Consider the following 21,498-nt stretch of genomic DNA (forward strand, 5'->3'; position numbering starts at 1 on the left):
GGTGCTTCAGATTTATGAGGCGCAACTATTTGAGCATCAGAGCGCGCACAACGCTTTGCCAAAAGCTGCCCGAAGACTTCGCCGAAAAGTTGGATAACTTCAAGGCGTTCGTGAAGAAGCAAGTGGAGGAAAATGAGATCGCGGAGAAGCACATTGTCAACATGGACGAAATTCCATTGACATTTGATATTCCGATGGGACGAACTGTTGCGGAAAAGGGTGACAAGTCGGTGCTGCTGCGAACAACAGGACATGAAAAATCGCATTTTACGGTTGTCCTTGCATGCTGCGCCGACGGAACCAAACTGCCACCGATGCTCATATTTAAGCGGAAGACACTGCCAAAGGACAGCTTCCCTTCAGGTGTCCTCATCCAAGCGAATGAAAAGGGATGGATGGACGAAAGCATGATGAGCATTTGGCTTGACAGGTGTTTTGTTAAACGACCAGACGGCTTTTTCCATGTAAAAAAAAGTCTGCTCGTCATGGATAGTATGCGTGCGCATATTACCGACTCAACACTGCGGAAGGTAAAGGCTGTCAACTGCACGCCTGCAGTCATTCCAGGTGGTATGACGAAGATTCTGCAGCCTTTAGACATCTCCGTCAACCGCAGCTTCAAAGCTGTACTGCGGCGTTTGTGGGAAAGTTGGATGACTGAGGGCGAACATAGCTTTACGGCCACTGGACGCATGAGACACGCGACGTATGGCGAGGTGGCAAAGTGGGTCGACGAAGCGTGGGCTACCGTTTCTGTGTCGACGATAACTGCAGGCTTTCAAAAAGCTGGCCTTGTTGCTTCAGCGCCTGCTAGCGATTGTGACAGCAGCAACTCTGAAGATGACGATGTCTCTGCAGCCCTGCCTAGTGAAGTGGCCGAACTGTTCGACAGCGCATCGGAGGACGAGGCCTTTGACGGTTTTGAATAACGCGCAATGTATAATAAATCTTTTTTGCTGCTTACAAGAATTAACTGCATTCTTGCCGTAACTTGTGGCACCTTGACTGACGCGTTAGGGGGATTCGGTTGATCCGGAATAGGTAAGTACATTGCATCTGAAACGGAGTGCATGCCGCGTCACGGTTAGTTGTGCTGATCGTGCGGAAAAGGGGTGCGTCTTATACTAGGGTGCGACTTATGTATGAATTTTTTCATGAAAACATGCTTAAATAGAGGGGTGCGTCTTATACAAAGGTGCGACTTGTAATCCGGAAAATACGGTACACGTATCGCTTACAGTGCAGTTGTGGGAAACGAAATACCGGTTACAGTGCGGCTGCCTGGGAGTACGCAAGTCAGCGGAAACGGCGAACGCTCCCCTCAAACGGGCGCCCCAAGGAGTGCTCAAGGAAGAAAGAGAGACGAAGTGGAGGAGAAGGGCACGTGGTGCGAACGAACAGCCAGTGAGGCTGAAACCAGAATCTTGAGTGCGAGTCGTGAAATATCACGGCGAGCATAGCGAGCGAGGGCCACTAAACTGCTAACGCCGGCCAACGCTCGCTTCACGATAATCACGATAACGGCAGTAAACGAAACTTCAGGGAGCGGGCGGCATGGCATGGCGAAGGGCGCACGCGGAGACCGTGGAATGTGAGGGAGGAGGGTGGCGGGGAGCGGATTTCAGCCTCGGCAACTCCGCCGCTTCGGTGGCTCCCCTCGCCCTTCCCTTATGGCTTCTTCACTTGCACCATGCACGCCCGCCGCCATGCAGGCGCCGCCGCTTCAGCCGGCCCAGCGCCAGCTCTCCAAAGTTTCGTTTTCTGCCATTATCGGGAAGCGGGCGTTTGCCGGCGAGGGGAGTTTCGTTGGCTGGCCTGGGACAGCGCCGCTGCTTCCCTCTGCGCCGTAGCCACAGCGTGCAAGGTCAACACGTGACTAGAAAGTAGAGGAAGCATAAAGGAGAAAGAAGGGTTCACTGCCATTTTCTATGCGTGGCTGAGACGTCGGCACGTACACGCATCTTCCGGCGCAACGCAGAATCTGCGACCTTGCCATTTGAGAGAGGGTGAAATTTCCGCCGCGTTTTTCTTTCTATTTTTTTATTTGTTCGCGCGCGAGTTTCAGGGGTCTCTCTTAAGCTTTTACTCTATGGCGGTGCCGTGGCAATGCCGGTCGAAGGCGCCGCTGCGTGAATTATTTCGAATTAACGAGATTCCACTGTAAATTGAATGCAAACGTTCTAGCCGCATTCCTCGACTGTCGCATACGCGTGGCGGCTCGGTGCACATGTTTTGCATACGTGCGGGCCTTGAAAATTGTTGCTTTGGTTATAGTGCGGTACCGCTTATAATGCGGATATTCGCGACTCCGGCGGCTTGCGTTATAAGCGGTCTACACTGTACACAGTTGTTTGCTAGGGGAGAGACTAGTAGGAAACAGCAGACAGCCCATATTTGAATTGTAAATGAGATATTCATAAATTTCAGCAACTGCTGACTATCTCATCCCTCTAAACAACATAAATGGCCATGTTAAGGGACACTAGTTGTGTTAAAACACTGCTACTGAATGTCACTACTGGCAAAGGAAAGAAAAAAAGAAACGGTCCTCATTTACTGTGCAAGAAGTGTTTACCATGGTCATCTTCCACAAAACGCAAAGTAAGGAAAGTACAAATTCCAGAGACTCCTTGGCAGTCACCAGCAGTTAGCTCATGTGATAATGACACAGTTACCTCTCAAATAAAAGTTCTCAGGCAGTTAATGAGTTGTCTGAGTCAAGCAAACTAGAGAATGTACATCATCTTGCAAGAAAACAGTATTTTAGTGTGTATTTTTGGAAAATGCCGTGTTACAAAGTTCTCTATGAAATGTTCCCACTGAAAGCAGTACATTTCATCTTTTCTATTTCATGAGGTGCACTTGTATTGGCAATTAAGGTGCGCAAAAGGAACTACAAGTACTGATTGTAAATACCCCCGTTTAAAAAAAATTCTACATTATTGCAGCAGAATTGTTTATGCCACATATTAGGAGCACCAACACCAAAATTTGAGACAGTTTTCATTCCTTAAATTACTAATTTGAGTTAAAGATATCACTATAGAAGCAGAGGTAAAAATTTAGATGTTGAGATGTATTATGTAAGGACAGCCCTCACACTTTTCCCACAAGAACGAAGTCCTTAGAAAATAATTTCATTGCCCCAAGAACCCTTTTCAAATATTACACCCAAGCTTCAATACAAACGAAATTCTTAATCATCCCAATTAAATCACACAGTTGTTGAAGTACCCATAGCTGCATGAAACAGCAAAAGCATAACACGAAAAAAACTATGCATCAAACAAAAATAGCAGCTAGTTCATAACTATCAGTCTTAAGAAACCGTTAGAATATTTAGGATGTGTATTCCATACTGTGGAAGTAATTATATCATCATCCACATCTTGCAGCCTGTCAGTAATTCTTTCTTTTTATTGCTTTCACAAATGCAGTGCATTCTTTCTCCATGATTCACTAGAAAGCAGTGTGTTTTGCTCTTCTGCTGCCCCCAAACATGTAGCTTGCACAGCTACCCTGGCTTGCTCTAACAGATTCAGTGGTGCCATGGTACCACCAGTAGGAAAGTTACTGGCCTCCTGTATGTGTCAATGCCTGTGTACTAGATGCCAACATGAGCAAAGTAACAGATCATAACTAGCCCAAATATTACCCCAGTGCTCCACAATACTATAGGACCCATGGAAATGTATTACAAGATAACTTTACGAGACCACTTACATGACAAAAAAATATTATATTAATGACACAAATGTAAATAAAAATGAATACATGTACATGACTATTTTTCTCCACAACTCCATTTAAGTAGTTCATGAAAGCAGGTCACTAACTCCAATGTACTTCTTTGTCAATAAATTTCCCAACTTCTGCATACCAAAAGTAGAACCTCGCTGACATGTACAGAATTTTGGGGGTTCACATGTGCATAATAGGGCATACCAAAAATACCCCAGCTATCTCAAAATAAGCCTTCTTCTTCATTATTACTTTTTTTGCAGGTCACTATCATCCTGATAACTCAATTTCCGAATTTCACCAAATGTTGATTAGATGGTATGTTCAAGGAGTGACTGACGGTACGTTATAACGTGCCACTTTTAACAGCCCCCTTTAAGCGAACTTTTACTTAAAAAAAATACAGGTCTTCTTTATTCCTAAAAAATCTGCAAGGAGCCTACGGAGTGCCACCCACGTACAATGACATGGTCGCTGTGCCAGTTTGCCTAAAACAGGCAGACAAAATTTTGGCACAAATTCATGACAACTACCCAACGTGTAAATCAAGAGGTGTGAAGGAAACCTCCTAGCCTGTGCATTTGAAAATAGGAGGAAAAGCATGCTAAGCGCACTGGGCAGGGAGTGTGGAGGTAGGGGGTGTGCTTAACACATCTTGGAGATTATTCAACTTTCAAGGCTGCCTTCCTTGTACGCTGAATGTTTGGAGAGACAACACGAGCACAGACAAGACTGTGCCCCTGCAGTCTAATCTCGTCCCACATATTCGTGCTGTCGCCAAGTATTCTAGTAGACATGTACCAACTAGCCCACCACAGCGTTAGCCTAGTGGTAGAACATCTGCCTCGAATGCGGGAGGTACTGGGTTTAAATTCTGGTGCCGCCAGAAAACCACCGGTTTTTCTAATGGGTAGAGATGTCCCCCAGTATGGCACTCGGCTACTTGTGGGGGTTCACATCTCAAAGGGGGCCTATAGAGATCATGTAGGGTGGTCTCAGGTCACCATTTGTCCAACCACGGACGGCCTTGTTGAAGAGCATCCGCTGTGGGAGGCGGAATAGTGCTACTGCTGGGTACCTACTGGTAAAATAGGCACATGTGCACTCCTGGCTAGGTGCTCGGCCATTATTGGACCTCAATGCTTGAAAAGGAGTGTTTGCCCCAACACGAGGGCGTCTCCACCTCATAGATGCATTGGGATGCCACATGCGAAAAATGGCTGCCATGGGAACGGCCCAAACCTCCCTTTTTTCTTTTGTGCTCACGAGGGTTTCGACAGGAATTTAGGGGGAAGGCACCTCTCCCAAGCGTATCACCCCTGAGGAAAGCTGAGCGCCAGGCTGAGGTACGCTTGTGCCCATTAAAACCGGTGGGTGCCCGGCTGCGGTGGGAATGAACCCACATCATTTCTAATCTGTAGTGAACTCTTTCGCTGCCATGCCTATTCTAGCTGATCACTGATGATTTATGATTTTGATCACATTTCAGTATTTTACTGTTCTTGGCACATTTATCTTTGAAACATATATTCTGAATTCTGACATTTTTTGTTGATATATAAATTTTTTATATTTTTTTTTTCGTATGTGGCTACGAAAATGTTGGCTTCATGAACATTTTCCCATTACTCATTACAGGTTTCTTTCTCGAGGGTTATGGGAAACAATGTTTCATACAATTTATAAAACCTCATTATATGCTAAAGCCTTGTCTATGGAGACAAAAAAATTTTCTTGGTCCCTGAAAAGATGGTCCTTTCCCTATGCTAACAAAAGAATTAAGCATGTTTATAATCAAAGAAATAACATGTTTTTGGCAAAAGATCCCTCTGTGCATTATTTGCAGATATGAAACAATCATACAATGCAAAGATTTCCTCAAAGGTTGTTTTAACACCACAAATCGCTACGCAATCATTTTTGATTTGCTGAATTTGATGCCCAAGATTTAAGTGCAGGAATCCTAATGTAGAGCCCATACTAGGGTTTTTGATATATTGGAGGGTGTTTTCAGTTGTAGATTGTTCAGCAAATCAAGCACTAATTATTTACTGTAGTTTATATATATATATATTTGTTTTTTCAATTATCATTTCACTCTTTTCTTTGTACAGTAAAAGCTCGTTTATACGGACCTCGTTAACTCGGAAATTCGGTTAACTCGGACTCGCGGCGCGGTCCCAGCAAAACTGTGTATATTTCAATGGGGTCAAATGCTCATTAATTCGGAGGGATTTAGCCGCGCACTGGTTATCTCGGACAACTCCGCGCGACTTCAGAGTCGCGCGATCTCGGTGGCTTGGAGGCTCAAGCACCGCTTGCCGTAACCGACGGCGGAACCGGAGTTTTGGAGAAACCAAAACCAAACGAACTGCAGCAGAATATGATCATGATGATAGTGAATGAGGGGGAAGTGGCTAGGTGGTGCTAGTCACCACCCGGCGGAAGCGCTTGGGCCACCGGCGCATCCAGTGTCTACTAACAGCTGCTCGCTACGCCTACTGGTGTACTTCGTGACTTGGTTGACGTAGTTCTTTGTGTTGTGACTTCGCGTGTTGCGGCTGTGTGTGTGCGCGTTGCCGCCGCCGTCGCGCTTCATACCGATGGCGACCGTCACAGGAGTTAAGCGGCCACAGCAGCCAGCAAATGATCTTGAAAGAAAGGTGATGATATTGAAAGACGTGAACGCAGGTGTTTCTTGACAAGAGATAATAAAAAAGTACGATGTTAAGAGAAGCGCCTTAAGACTCTATGTGAAGAACCAAGCAAAAATTTTCGAGGCGTTTGACAGCGGCAAATTCACCGGAAAACGAAAACGACTAAGGACGGCAGCACATCCGAAGCTGGAAGACGCACTGCTGCGGTGGATAACAGACATGCGGAACAGCCAGCTTCCCTTGAGTGGACCTTTGATCTGTCAGCAAGCTGAAAGGTACGCACTGAGAATGAACATCGAATCTTTCAGTGCGTCTGACGGCTGGTTTGCCCGCTTTAGAGAAAGGCACGGGTTGGTCTTTCGAAACGTGTGCGGGGAAAAAGCAGCAGTGCATGAACAGCGTATTGCTGACTTGAAGACAACTGAGCTTCCCCAGTACCTGGCTCGTTATGAACCTGCCAAAGTCTTCAATGCCGATGAAACGGCTCTCTTTTTTAAAGCCTTGCCGGAAAAAACGATCACGTTCAAGGGCGACCCGTGCGTTGGAGGGAAGAGGAGCAAAGAAAGGGTCACTGTGCTTCTCGCTTCAAATATGTCGGGCACCGAGCGCCTGCCACTGCTAGTCATGGGGAAGGCACGTAACCCAAGGTGTTTTAAGAACCTTCACCACTTTCCTGTGCAATATCACGCCAATAGAAAGGCCTGGATGACCTCGGATATTTTCCAAGCTTGGCTGCGCCAGCTCGACCGTCGCTTCTCTGCTAACAAGCGCAAGGTTTTACTTCTAGTTGACAACTGTAGCGCTCATACCAGAGTGACAGGGCTGGAGTGCATCGAACTTGTATTTCTACCTGCAAACACGACGGCTGCTCTGCAACCGCTGGATCAAGGGATAATTCAGCACGTAAAAAGCAGGTACAGAAAGCATGTGCTGAAATTCGGTTAACTCGGACATTTTCTCCGGTCCCGTGAGATCCGAGTTAACGAGCTTTTACTGTACCAATATACTTTCCATAGCCAGAAGTAAATGTGAACAAGCTGATTGAATTTTCTTTGATGTGAAATGGTGTTTGGGCTTTCTGGGGTTAAGCACAAGAGAAATGAACCTCTCTTATAGGAAATATTTCTGTCACAAAGCAGTGTAAGTTTGCTAAATTGTACGAAAGTAGGCAACATCCAAAAGCACAAATCTAAAGTGTGGTAGAAATCATGTCACAGATGCAAGAGGATGAAGTCTTCTATTGCAATGACATTGGCAGGAAAGAATTTACTGCAGCAGCTACTCTCACTCAGGCAGTTGCTCGTCTCGACAAGCTCCGTAGTTTCTTACATGCTAAGAATGGCAAACCATATTCACGGCCTCTGTAACAAAAACTCTGCTCTCAACAAGTTGGAACATGTCCCTGTAGAGGTGACCAATATATTTTGAACGGGTGAAGACATCATTAACCCCTGTATTCAGAAATGCATCTTTAACTGAAGCCCATGCTTGACTTGATTTAGCTTGACACCTGGCAAGAACGTGCTCAAGACACTCATGGCATTTCCCTAGGCACATTCACGACATGCATCATTTAAGTTCAAATCAAGCATCCACTTCAAGTTAAGACGCATTTCTGAATACAGTCGAACTGTTCCACTTACAACGATACCTGTTTTAACAATACAGTTGAACCTCGATATAACGAACTTCAATATAAAGAAATTCTCAATATAACGAAGTATTTAACTTTTTATAACCTCTTGACGATAAAAAAAACATGTATTTAGAACTTCAATATAACGAAGTATGTTTATACACGATTTCAACATAATGTAATTTCACTGCCGGCGAGGAGGAATACCGAGACAATAGAAACTTCTGCGGACGCACATGATCAAATGATTGAATTACAAGCGGCTACTTGCGAATACACCTCTCAAATCGCACGCTACGCGACAAGAGCCACCGCTGAAGTGCAGCAGTGTCATGTTCCGTATAAAGTTCATGTGCAATAAGACCCTATTGCACCCTGCGCACTATGTGCTTTAGGTGCGAGTGAAAGCATGCAAGCGTGAGACATGAAAAATGGTGGCTTCAAGAGTGTTGCCTTCCCGCACAAGCATAGGGAAAGAGAGGAAGGGGTCGAGCTCGATCAAGCGCGCACGAAGTGGCAAGGGGGGGGGGGATAGTGGGGTTACTGATGGTGCGCGTCTCGATTTTTTACGCGAGTCTCCTCTATGGCTGCGCACGGCTGCAAGAGCAGCTGAGCGCATATGCAGCCACGCACCCTGCTTTAGATGTTATCTGCCGCATGTGCAACGAGTGCCGAGACGGCGTGACATTATGTAAGCTGTCTTACCGAGCATTTATATAGTACTGGAAGTTGCGTAATCTCAAATTTCGAAGTCTCTTTGAAACGAGAAGCAGACGAAGCATTCGCTCCCCGCTGCCGGCGCTTTTCATGATAGAGTCTACCCAGTGCGGGCGACGCTATCCGCCACGGTGGCGGAGTGTACGCAAAAGTGTGGCTGGCTTCGCTTCCGTCGAACCGCCAATGTGAAGATATCGTCGACGTGAAACCGTACCATTCGCTGCTAATTAATTGTTTTCTCATTCAAACTTGACTTTTTCCATTGCCCGATAATTCGGAAAATAATGTGGCCCCTTTCCGTGTAAGAAAAATCGATAGGCGACTGTACTTACTTGCATAAAAGGTCGAATTTCAATACAACGAAATTTCAATACAACGAAGCGAATTGCCGATCAACTTCATTATATCGAGGTTTAACTTACATATCGGATATAACAATGCACTGTCAACTTTTGCACGCCTCTCCTCCTCTGCTGGTCACGTGACCTGCCCACCCCCGGTGTGGCTCTCATGCTCTCCTGGTCACATGACCTGCGCGACACCGGCGAACGGACGGATGGCGCAGCCTCGACCTACAACAGCTCCGCTGTTAAAAAGCGCAAAAAGCGTGAGCTGCTTTGTCACACTCGCCTTTGAGCCGCACACCCCGTATGGCACACGTTGCATCGCATCGCTGAAATTGCATGCACCTTTCCAGTCTCCCTTTCACCCTCTCACCGACATCGATATCGGAGGGGTGGAAGGGAGACTGGAGAGGGGCGCTCTTGGCACTGTACAAAGTTAGCAAGCTTGGCAGAGTGGCGAAAATGCTCCCAATCGTATACACGAACGCGTCCGGTGACAGGAGCAGGCACTGCTGAGACAATGCTGAAAGAGAGAAAGCGCAATGAGAATGCAACGAAGGGGCGAAGGCGGTTGAGTGATGTAAAGAGGAGGAAGGGAAACGAACAATGAGAGGGCAGCGAATGCAAGGGAAGGAAAAAAGGAGACAAGGAAGGAACTCTGATATCAGTCCCGAGCTTTCCTCATTTCTAATGGAGGGGGGATGGTGCTGCGAAGAAGCTGCCGGAAGCTGGCGGAGCTTCTCGCACATCCAGGTTCTCAGTTTTTTGCGGGTGTGGAGTTCACCGAGACTGCACTCATTCTCCGCAAAACCCTGGACGTTGAGAATCGGAGGACGTATAAGCGGGGGTCCATTGTAGTTATTTAGGATGTGTTTCTGAAATTTTCACGTAATTTGTGCACTCACATTCCAAAGCCCTCAAATAAGCAAAAAAAAAAAAAAAGTGGGCAAATTACACGAGTAAATATGGTACTTCTTTCTGTCTAGTTAAAATGCTTTAAAGTTAGTTGCCTACTTTTTTTTTTTGCATCCCCCCCCCCCCCGGTAATAATAATTATCGGTTATAACAATGGGATTTTCTTTGCTTTTAATTATTGTTACAAATGGGTTCAACTATAACTGCCAACTAGCCGATTTTCTAGTTACCATTAAAGGGGCCCTGAACCACTTTTTATCAAAGTGGAGAAAAGCATTTGAAGTGAAAATGACTATTTCAGAAATACTTTGCTGCAAAAAGTAATTCAATGCGTTCAGCAGAAACAGAGTTATTGGCAATCAAACATGGCCTCCGCTGTGCTCCTGTTCCTTCTTCAATGCCTTGAACTGCTAAGGCTACTGCGGAATGGGGCGGGGCCACAATGCTCCGCCTTCAAAATGTCATCGTGGCACGCAGGCACGCAATTTAAATTTTATTTTGGATGTTAACGTAGACGCCATGACTTCTGATGTTGGTGCCTACAAAGCGCTAAACGTAAGCCAAACGCGGTTGTCCTCGACGAGCTGCAGTGCGCTTAGCCAGTGGACTCGTGGCGGCAACCCGCGGCGGCTGCGGTGTAGCCAACCGCAGCGACCAATAGCAGCCACGGATGGGAATGTACTTTACTACGAAATAAAGCACCCAGAAAAGAGCGAGGATCATGGCTTCTGTTGAAACGAGAGCGTTTGAGAGAAAGGCAACTTAGCGCTTCGCTTGCGAGCCCCATGCACTGCGCACGACAGCAAAACTTGGCTGAGATTTTCACAGCAGCATATGCTACCCGAGGATTATGTTATTTCACCAAGCCCGAGGGGTGGTTCAGGGCCCCTATAGGAGAAGAAAATGAAGCTGGGCACGCCATGTAATGTGTCGGGCAGATAACCGGTGGACCATTAGAGTTACAGAATGGGTGCCAAAGGAAGGGAAGTGCAGTCAAGGACGACAGAAAATTAGTGGGGTGATGAAATTAGGCAAATTTGCAGGTGCACGTTAGAATCAGCTAGCTCCCGGCAGGCATAATTGGAGATCACTGCCAGAGGCCTTCATCCTGCAGTGGACCTAAATATGGCCTACTGCTGCTGATGATGCTTAGTGGGTTCAACTGTACGGGGGCAAACACTCTTGTACTAGGTTCTTAGCTCTATTATTTTTCTTAGTGGCTTCAAATCACATGCTCACCTGAATAATTTTTCTTAAATGTCCCCTCCCCATAAACATAGCAGCGAGGTTCCTACTAGATACATTGTATATCTTCATTTTGATTCCAATGAAGGCAGGTTTTGACTGTATTGTGCTCAATAAAGCACATATAGCTTCAAATAGCATTTTGATTTCACAATTAGTCACATGAAATGGAAAGCAAGCTCTTCATTAACTGCAAGATTGCTGGAGTGAGAAGTGCAATGCATACGTCGTTGGAGTGTGTAATTTGAGTAAAAGGCAAAAACAATAACTATAGAAAAGAGAGTTTGATCTGCAAAATGCTTGTGAATGTTTCTGCAAAACTAAAGCGACACAGCAAAATATTTACATATATATAAACTACAAGTTAGACATCTTTTGTATATACATTTTTTCAACCAACACGCAGATGAAAGAAATGTCAATCGGAATATACCCACAGCATGTTTTGAAAGTAAATGGGCTCAGTACTGCTTTCAGGTTATTACAACATTCACATATACACATGACACTGAAGTTTCTTTCTGTTTCAGCTCCACAATTCCTCATTATTTAACACAGTCTGATGCTAAAAGACCAACATAATTTACATAAACTGAGCGTAAATGTACACATGACAGTAAAAGAAAGAAAAAGAAAAGGTAACAACATACTACTCCAGATTTTCAATATATATATATATATATATATATATATATATATATATATATATATTTAGGAGCACACCACCTTTGAACCACTTATGAAAAGTGACCTGCAATACCAAGCCAACTAACCGGCAGGAGACAAACACCCAGTGAGCAAAGGTGTTTTCCCACTATGTATATAAAATGTCTGCAAGGAGAATGACACACTTCAGGACACATGGCATGAGTCCAAAAAATATCAGCAGCAATCAGTTGCCCTATCTGGCACAGCATTCACAAATGGAGCACACAGCACAGAGGTACAAACAACATCGATGTTTCATCAGGCGCTGCTGGTCTCAAGGCCTTTGGCAAGGAGCATCAGCAGTTTCTTTTATGAGAGAGACTTGAGTGCACCACACATTTAGTTAGGCTAAAGTGGACACTCCTGCTCCTAATGGCAAGCCCACAAACAGATTCCTTGTAACATGAGAACCTATATGAACAATTCAGTCCTTATAAAATGCAGGGACATGAGGACTCGAACTAATGACTCACAGAAAATAGGTAGTTTTTACGAAATGAGAATTTTCGCTGCTCTAAGCACCAAATTTTCTCAACTTAAAAGCGAATTGAGCTCGGCATAATAATCACCCACTTAAGAAAATCTCAATTTAAGAATATCAGGGCGACTGCTGAATGGTGCATGAATAAAGTTTGAACACCAATTATACCAAGGTGAGAACTTGAAGAATAAAGTACAAACGGCAGATGCAGACATAAGTGTCAGTTGATTACAGCAACTGCCCCTCTGCTTCAGCAATGCTGCATCAGGCAGGAAGCCATTCCTTCATTTTTTTTTCACCCTTTTCAAAAATACTGAAAAAGTATGTGCTCTTTCTTTTCACTTGAAAAACAAAGACCAAGTGGCAAATGGCCCAAGAATAAGACCCTGGTCTATTTCATGAAGAAATTTCTGTAAAGCATCTTAGTTTATACAGCGTCATGAACGCTCCTTGTAAGTCTCAAGGTGACACAGAGCACAAAAGACTATGTGCCTCTTTTCTATTAATTTCCACAAGGCCGTCAAGCTTGCTGGCACAAGCGGTACTATGGCACAGTGTTCCATGACACATTGCTAGGCCAGAGGAAGAGCCTGACTTTGTCATGCCCTTTAATAAGGGCAAAAATGGCAAACAGAAGAAGCAAACAGACTCATCCCCGTGAAAGGTCTTCTTTGAGCCAATGTGGCTGAGGTTGCCTGAGGTTGTTGAACAGCTTGGAGAGAGCCACATTGTGTGACAGGTAGTAAGCCTTGAGGAACTTCTCAGCCCGAATGTCCATGGGTGGATAGAGGCGCCCTTTGCCCTGTCCCAAGCACTTGGTGCGGTTGTTCTGGGAGAGCACTTTGCAGAAGAAGCCTTTGTGAGGGTCGAACCTGCGAGATGCCAACAGCATTGCACAATGTCTCCCACTTCAGCCACCTCAACCACAATTGATACAGGCCTGTTTTCCAGAGGAGCCCAATATTAAATGATGATGTCAACACAGCTTGTGTGGATTCATGGTGCGCTAACAGAACAATTTTAAAACTAAGTAACCATCTTTTCTGGTAGTGGTTACAACATCATGACAAAGTACTAGTCAATCAGTGCATTAGTCTGATTTGCTGAAGCACATGCTAAGGAAAAAAACATTTATGCCCCCATCCTGGAAATGCCTCACAATAATCACAAAATGAATAATAGGTTTTACAAATCATTATTAGTGTGTACAGTAAGTACACCAATGCATGTCCACTAAGCTACACCTGCACTGTGACTAACAGTTTCTTATTTAAAATAAAGCAAAGGCATTAGCTATTATGACTACCCGCTATCTATGAAATATGATGCACTGCAACTCAAAGAACACTGGTCTCAAATGTAAACTCGACATCTAGTACACTGTGCATCTTACACACTTGTTTTAGTAGACTGTGCATCTTACAAGGCATTGCATTTGATAAGGACCGAAGATGTGCACCAAAAGCTGCTGACACATAGGGAAAGAGCATGGCTAGCGCAGCCCCTCTTTCTCAGTGCGATAAACTATACTCGCAGAAAAGTTTTCTTGGCTATGAAGCGATGGCTGAGGGTCCAAAGCGTGCTTTTTTCATCACTGCTGGAAGTAGTCCCACAGTTTTGTTCACGTTTTCTAACGTTGGAAATAGAAACAATTTTTGGTTTTTTTACAGCACCTAATTTGTAACAATACATAAGATTCACTGGTCAGCTACTGTTATTTTATTGTATTTTTAGTTTGCCCTTTTGAGTTTTAGCACACCTGAGACTGTCGCACGTTTTAGGCATTCCTAAAAGGTAAAATGGCTCCTGTGCCTTCTGGTGTGTGTTTGTCGCTTGCTGTTCTGCTAATCAACTCTCCTGAGAGGCTGTTGACCAACTTCAGCAACAAAAGACTGTCAAAGCATACAAAAAAAGCGGAACATTTTTTTCACTAAGTGTTTACAGCATCTATGCGGAAACCAAGCGAACCCATCTGAATATTGCAACCGTTGGCATGTACAGGGTCATCCACTCTAGGGAAACACACGAGTGTGCAGCAGCACTAGTGGAGAGCCAGATGCAGCTGCTGGACGAACTGCTCGCACATGCGCGTTGAGAGCCAAGGGGGGCCCTATGGCATGTAGTCTGCTACTGTGCAGGCACGTGCAAAACTCTGCCTCATGCTAGCATCGTAAATTTGCTTACATCACAGTGCAGTGTGCCCAAATGAATGTCTTTCGTATCACAGTACGTAAAGCACTAGAGTAAAGGAGTGCTCGCGGAATACCTGCTTTTTTATGTGTTGAGCATTTATGAGGGACTTTCTGACACTTTTCATGACTGCAGATACATATTACAGCACGCCCCTTTTATACAATGTTTTTGTCGCTACGTTTCCTTGCATGTCTCGTCTCTATCGCTGTCTTCCTTGGTTTAGTGTACTCTCCCTGCTCATCTAATTCATTTACCGTAAAATCACAAGCTGTAAATGCGCATTACTTCGTTGCTATAGCAATGCAATCACCACGTCCTAACAAACAGACGGCTAGGTTGTGTTCAGCAGACAAATGACCTAACAAAAAAATACAAGCATATGTGAACACGCACTACATGGGTCACTGACCAGCCTCAGAAAAGTCTTCGTCGACTGCATCGCTTTTCCCCATTCAGCACATAGCACTACTGATTGGACTGAGCAGATTGGACTGAGGAAGTTTGACTGAGTAGTGCCGAGTTCATTCGGCAAATTGACAAGTAGCACATAGGCACACCTGTCATGCACCATGGCATGCTGTCAAATTTTGAAACAAATAACACCCTCTAGAATAAACTATTATTCTCAGACTACTTCTTTATTACTTCAAGCAGTTTGTTGTGATGTGTGCCACAAAACACTCAGCGCTTTACGAAAGTTTGCATGAAAGACAGGCGTTCGTGCACTGCCATGCAAGCAAAACCACAGTACCAGTATTGGGCGAGGCTTTGTACACGCATGCAGCATTGCAGATGACACACCGTAGCGCCTGTGGCTCTCAACGCGCCTGTGCAAGAATTTCTCCTGGTGGCCGCATGTGGTGCACTGTAGAGTGTGGCGACGTGCTCGCTTGTTTCCCCAAGAGTGGACAACCCTGTACAAATGAGTGCGCGAGCTGACTGCAGCGCCGGCTCTACTGACGCCAGTGCATCCAAGCCCTAACCGACGCCGAGGTCATATGGCCGTTTCAGGGCTCCAATGTAGGCTGCCGTTGCTTGCTGTTCGGAACTCTGTAGATATATAAGATGTATATAAACATTCACTGATTCAGGCCGAGTTAATTGTCTCTGCCTGCACTAAAGTAAAGATGTTGTGCAAGGCCGGAGAAACCTAAACCGGTGCCGAGCTCACCTGGACTAAGCTATGCCGAGCTCACTAAGCTATGGTCACTGCACTTTATCCTACCTAACACTTCTACATCCTGCACTATGCTGGGATCGGCAGAGACTATGAAATCTATTTCATTCCTTGTCTCTCCATTGAGGCTTTTCCAGGTCCACTTCCTATTGCTGCACTTCATGAAGAAGGTATTCATTATTCGGAGCCTATTCCTTTCCGCGAATTCTACCAAGATCTCTCCTCTTGCATTTCGAGAATCGATGCCGTAGTTGCGAATTGCTTGCTCACCAACCCACTTATTCCCCACTTTTGCATTGAAGTCGCCCATGACTACAGTATACTGAGTTTGCACCTTTCTCATTGCTAATTCAACATCTTTATAAAACTGTTCTATTTCTTCATCATCGTGACTGGAGGTTGGGGCATAGGCTTGTATTACCTTCATTCTATACCTCCTATTCAGTTGTATTACGACGACTGCTACCCTCTCATTAATGCTGTAGAATTCATCAATGTTGCCCGCTATGTCCTTATGGACTAGAAATCCTACACCGGATTCTCTCTTATCTTCACGATGGCATAACTTCACGATGGCTTAAATAGCAGGATGTTGTCACAAAGTTTGCCTGCCGCAGGCACATCATCAGTGCCTGAAGAGATGTGAAATCCTGCACAGATTAAATTTTAGCCATAGAATGCTTAGGGACCAAAAGATGGAGACTCACCTCAGTGATCCACTGTAATCGAAGAATGGGGTGATGGCAAGGAATGTTTGGAGCTTGTTCATAACACGTACTGGATCAGACTTGAGTTCTTCTCCATCAATAATCATAAGCTGGCAAAAAAGCATCAAGTTCTTTCACTTTCAGATAATAAACGGACAATAGAGATAACCAAACACAATAGCCAAATGGTTTTTTGGACCTCACTTGTGTACGCGTCCATAAAAACAAATTTATAGAAATAAATACCGTATTTTCCGGTCTATAAGTCACAGCTTTGTATAAGTCGCACCCCCATCAAAACGGCATTTTTCCGGAAAAAAAACATATATAAGTTGCACCGGTGTACAAGACGCACCTGTTCATTCAGTAAGCAATCTAAAAAAAATTAGTAATGGTTCACTTCATAAACGCAGGTCCTACGCAAGCGTGTGGGTGCCATTCCTATATAATTGCGATGGCAATGATACGGACACTCCAGGCGCATTTCTACCGTTGTGGTAGCCGCGATGTTCCATATAAAGTCCAAGGGCGATAACATCGTCCCCGCGTGCCGTATGGTATATGTGCAAGTGAAAGCGTGCGACGGGGAGCCGAATCGCGCACAAGGAAGGAAAGCGGGAAGGCAGCCAGGGAGGGAGGCGGGGTGGCTTCTACTCTGGTAGCAACTGCATAGTTTGCGAAGCGGCGCATGCCGTATTTTTGAATGAGATGCGACAACTTCACGGTCGGTCAACTCGCGGTCGGCCTGTTGCCCCTTGGGTTGCTGCTCTGTCCTTCTCGCACGGCGCTCGGCAACTCGATCATGAGAAGAACCCGGTACCTACATAGTGCGCACAAAACCCATAGCAGCTGCCAGAGGAGGTCAACCCAGTGCGCTTTGTATGGCCATAGCCAATTTTGACGGCAGTTTTTCAGAAAAAAAAATTCATGAGCCATTCCACTCTGTGAAGCTGGATGACCAGCGAAGCGGTTCAGCACATGACACAGAGGTGACACAGAATTTTGAACAAAGGTACAAACATATTCATTGTCCTGATCGGTGGTCATCGTGATGATAGGTACGCACACACATTCGCGTATCACCTCTGTTATTAAATCTGCCCGTTACGTAACACAATGAATGGATCATACCCCCGACAACGCGGCCTCCCCATTATGACGACAGAAGAGAACTGAAATTCTACGCTGGAATGATGAGCGGCAACGGAGCCAGCTGTGGAAGAAGACGACGAACGCGTGAGAAGTAGCACGAGCGCACTCACGTGGTTGCGCCGAGGGGTGCCAACAAGACAGCTGTGGAAGACGACGCTCAAACCATTGCTGATGATAGTTTTTTTGCACAACGAAGCCAACTGTGGACGAAGACGACACTCAAGCCATAGCTGATGATAGTTTTTTGCACAATGGAGCCAGCTGTGGAAGAATACGACGACGAACGCACATGCAGGGGCACGAGTGCCTTCGCGTTGCGCCAATGAGCCAGCTGTGGAAGAAGACGGTGACACTCGAGCCACTGCCGATATGATAGTTTCACATGGACGCCATAAAATCCCGGATCAAGCCATAGACAGCTTCGCTGTAAAAGCATATACAGTGTAATCTCGATGATACGAATCTCACGGGGTCACGAAAAATATTCATATTAGCCGAAATTCGTATCATCGAAACAATTAAAACTAGCTAAATTAAAGAGTCGGAGGTGAACTCACTCAGGCACACGCACGTAAAAAGCATTTACAGTATAGATTACTTATAACGTAACTGTTTATAGTGCAGAACAGGCTACAACGCGGCCTTTTCCGACTCCCGTTTACCCTCCCATAGAACTCCATGCATACGCATACCACTTACAGTGCAGCCGCGTGAGACGAAATACCGGTTATAATGCGGCTTCCGCTGGAAAATCTCGCCGACAAGGGCGGTAGCGAGCACCCACCGATGGGAGAGGAGATCAACGAGGGCGATGCGGAGGAGGAGCATGAGACGTGGAGCATGAGTCCAAGGGCGATAAAATCGTCGCCGCGCGCCGTATGTGCGAGTGAAAGCGCGCCTTTCGCGCGGGGGACACGCGCCTTCACGCACAGAGAGTGAACGCACAGCGGAGAGCAAACGCGACTTCCGTCACGGCCGGGCGCGCCAGTCGAGCCCGGCTCTGCTTCCGTCGCGCAAAAGGCCGGGGGGGGGGGGGGGGGGGTATTCATGGAGGGAAGGAGGGAGGGGGGGCGACGCTGTGCTGTAGTGGCACCAAATGCTTATCTTGCAACCGGGCGGCTTCTACTCTGCCAACAAATGCGTTCTTGTACTTTGTGCCTGTGCCGGCTGTCGGGGTTGTCGCGCGCACCGTATCTTGAAAGCGATCTCCACACGGCTCTGACCTTTGTATGCGCTGTGCTTACGCCACTCAGTTTCCGTTGAAGCGATAGACCGCACTTCCCCACGCCTGTGTGGGGAAAAGCGCAAAAGCAAGAAAAGCGCCACCGCGTCAAACTCTTCGCGCCCAGTCGCGACCTCCGCGCCCAAAGAGAAAAGAGATAGCGCGTGACTGCGCGCTGTTCTCTCTCGCGGCCGTTGGTGGGGCGGCGTTTATTCGTATCAACCCACGCGGGTCGAAAATCGATTCGTAACAACCGTTCTCTAGCACGTTGCAGGCTCAGCCGGGACCACAGAAAATCGTATCATCCAAAAATTCGTATTAGCCGTGGTCGTATCATCGAGATTTCACTGTATAAGTCGCACCTTTTTTATAAGACGCACCGACGAATAATTCAGAAAAAGAATGCGACTTATACACCAGAAAATACGGTACTACTTTAAGGGCAGATGCCACTCGGAAAAGCTTTTCTTTAAATATTTGTGACAGCTCAATGAACCTTTCACCATTTGCAGATTTTGAGCTCCTCTTTTAAAATCCACTTTTAGTTTCTTAATAGCTCATTTGGTAATTTTCTTGCACAGCATGCATTTGTAAAAACAATGCAGTTTTGTGCAAGCTGAGGCGATAACAGTGAGCACAACAAAGCACTAAAAAATAGCTCATATTGCTCCCAATGAATAGTAGAATTCAATAAAGCAAAAAATATAATATAACATTTGTGTTGTAGTCTAAAAAAAAATTCCACGCTGAGTTTCAGTTTTACCATTCTCAACGAAGAAACTTTTGAAATTATCTTCCTGAATATGTTTGTGGAAAGCTCTGAAAGTTGTTCCTTTGAATTCAGGACATGTTAAAGCATAAGCATGCCAAATTTCATTATAATCAGACTACATAAAGTGCACAAATTTTAGTGCACAAACATTAAAAATGCTACAAAATGAAAAACCAAGAAAAACACATTTGAAAGTTTAAAAAAGAAAGTCACGATGCTACACTTCGGCAGGGAAACAATTTTTTTTTTTTTTGCCGCATTTTCAGCAAGAATGCAGCGCTACAGAAGTGGGCTCTGGAAGAAGAGGGTTAGGCCCTACATCCTCGCGAAAATTCAAGAGCAGGCAACACCACGGAGCAAAATGCCGTGCGCGCGAAATTTGGGTAACAACGAGCCACCGCGAGTGCTTTTTGCACTTTTTAGTTTTTACTAACTTCTAATTGATTCTGAGCTTTGATTTTTTTTAATACAGTGCAGACCGCTTATAATGTAAGTCACCAGAGTCGCGAATATCTGCACTATAAACGGTACCGCACCATAACCAAAATAATGATTTTCAATACCTACACGTTTGCAAAGCATGTAGACACGCTTTGTACTACTATCCCACGCACATCGCGATTATGTTTTCGCCAGCTCACTGGCGAAAACGTAATTGCGATGTAGCCGGTGCTCTTCAAGCTCGACAGCTTGGCACCGAGTCAAAACAAAACAACTGTTTGCCGCAACTGCTGCGGAAAAAACCGGGACGGCTATCGACGCGATTATGAACAGCGACTTTGCGGTGCTGAAGGCACGCGCCCGACGCACGCACTGAGTCTGGACAAATTAACTACCATTCGCTGCAAGAACTGCAGTCGAAACCGCGGTCGCTATCTATGCGATCATGGATGGCGACTACGCAGTTTTTTTTAGGCATGCGCCCGACGCGCGTGCTGAGTAAAAACGAAACTACTGTTCACCGCAACTGCTGCGGAGAAAACCGCGGCCGCTATTAACGCGATCTTGGATGACGACTACGCAGTTACGAAAGCCCGCGGCGGACGCGATGTTATGCGCGGCGGTAAACGCAAGAATACAGGCTTTAAAGACACAAATAGACTCTAAGCGTTCCACCGTTGCCGTCATTCACCTACGATTTCAACTGATGGCTGTGGCGACGCGGACTCCGCCGCTTCGTTTCGGTTGGACGCTAGCGCCGTTCTTGCTCTTTTGAGTCGCACATTTGCAGCGCTCCTCGCTCACCAAGCTCCGAAAGTAGTCCGAATTAACCGATGCGCGGCCAAATAAGTCCGAATTAACGAGTTTGATTGCATTGAATAATGCATACGCCAGCCGGCAGCACGCACCTTGTTGAGAAGCGTGCTCGCTGCCGCCCTTGTCGGCGAGATTTTCCTGCGGAAGTCGCATTATAGCCGGTATTTGGTCTCACACAGCTGCACTGTAAGCGGTATACGTATATATGGAGTTCTATGGGAGGGTAAACGGGAGTCGGAAAAGGCCGCATTGTAGCCAGTTCTGCACTATAAACGGTTACGTTATAAGTGGTCTATACTGTACATAAAAGAGGAGGCTTGGAGGAATACAAAACAAAACAAAATTGACTCTTTCGGAAAAAATCTTTTTTTTACCCTCATCTACCCTTCATACAATTTTACTTTACTAGCAAGCTTGTTAACTTATTGACTACCAAAGCCAGTAAACTGCTGGCCATAAGAATGGAAGCCACATTGCCAAAGGTGGGAATTCGCTAGGTGAGAGGTATTTTTGGTTTAAAAAGCTATTTGTAGATGGCATGACAGCCAATATAGGATGGACATGTTTAGAAATG

At 45.6% G+C, this 21,498-nt stretch overlaps 1 protein-coding gene and 1 long non-coding RNA gene across 3 annotated transcripts in view; both read right to left on the bottom strand.

Annotated features, from left to right (window-relative positions):
• Nucleotides 1-3,726: 3,726 nt before the first annotated feature.
• LOC125941301 (uncharacterized) lies at nt 3,727-11,933 on the bottom strand. Its single transcript, XR_007464189.1, has 2 exons — nt 7,406-11,933; nt 3,727-5,861 (listed from the first exon to the last, which is right to left on the bottom strand). It is a non-coding gene; the product is annotated as an uncharacterized LOC125941301 (long non-coding RNA).
• A 23-nt stretch (nt 11,934-11,956) lies between these two features.
• The window catches only part of LOC119436495 (bifunctional heparan sulfate N-deacetylase/N-sulfotransferase), an 83,620-nt gene continuing 74,078 nt past the window's right edge, over nt 11,957-21,498 (bottom strand). For both annotated transcript variants that reach the window (XM_037703355.2, XM_049658173.1), the window contains exons 15-16: nt 16,522-16,631; nt 11,957-13,316 (exon numbers count right to left, since the gene is read on the bottom strand). In XM_037703355.2, coding sequence (XP_037559283.1) covers nt 13,094-13,316; nt 16,522-16,631 — 333 coding nt within the window. In that variant the 3' untranslated portion in view covers nt 11,957-13,093. The remainder of the gene's footprint in view (nt 13,317-16,521; nt 16,632-21,498) is intronic.

Source organism: Dermacentor silvarum, chromosome 1 (assembly GCF_013339745.2).
Source record: "Dermacentor silvarum isolate Dsil-2018 chromosome 1, BIME_Dsil_1.4, whole genome shotgun sequence".
Lineage (NCBI taxonomy): Eukaryota > Metazoa > Arthropoda > Arachnida > Ixodida > Ixodidae > Dermacentor > Dermacentor silvarum.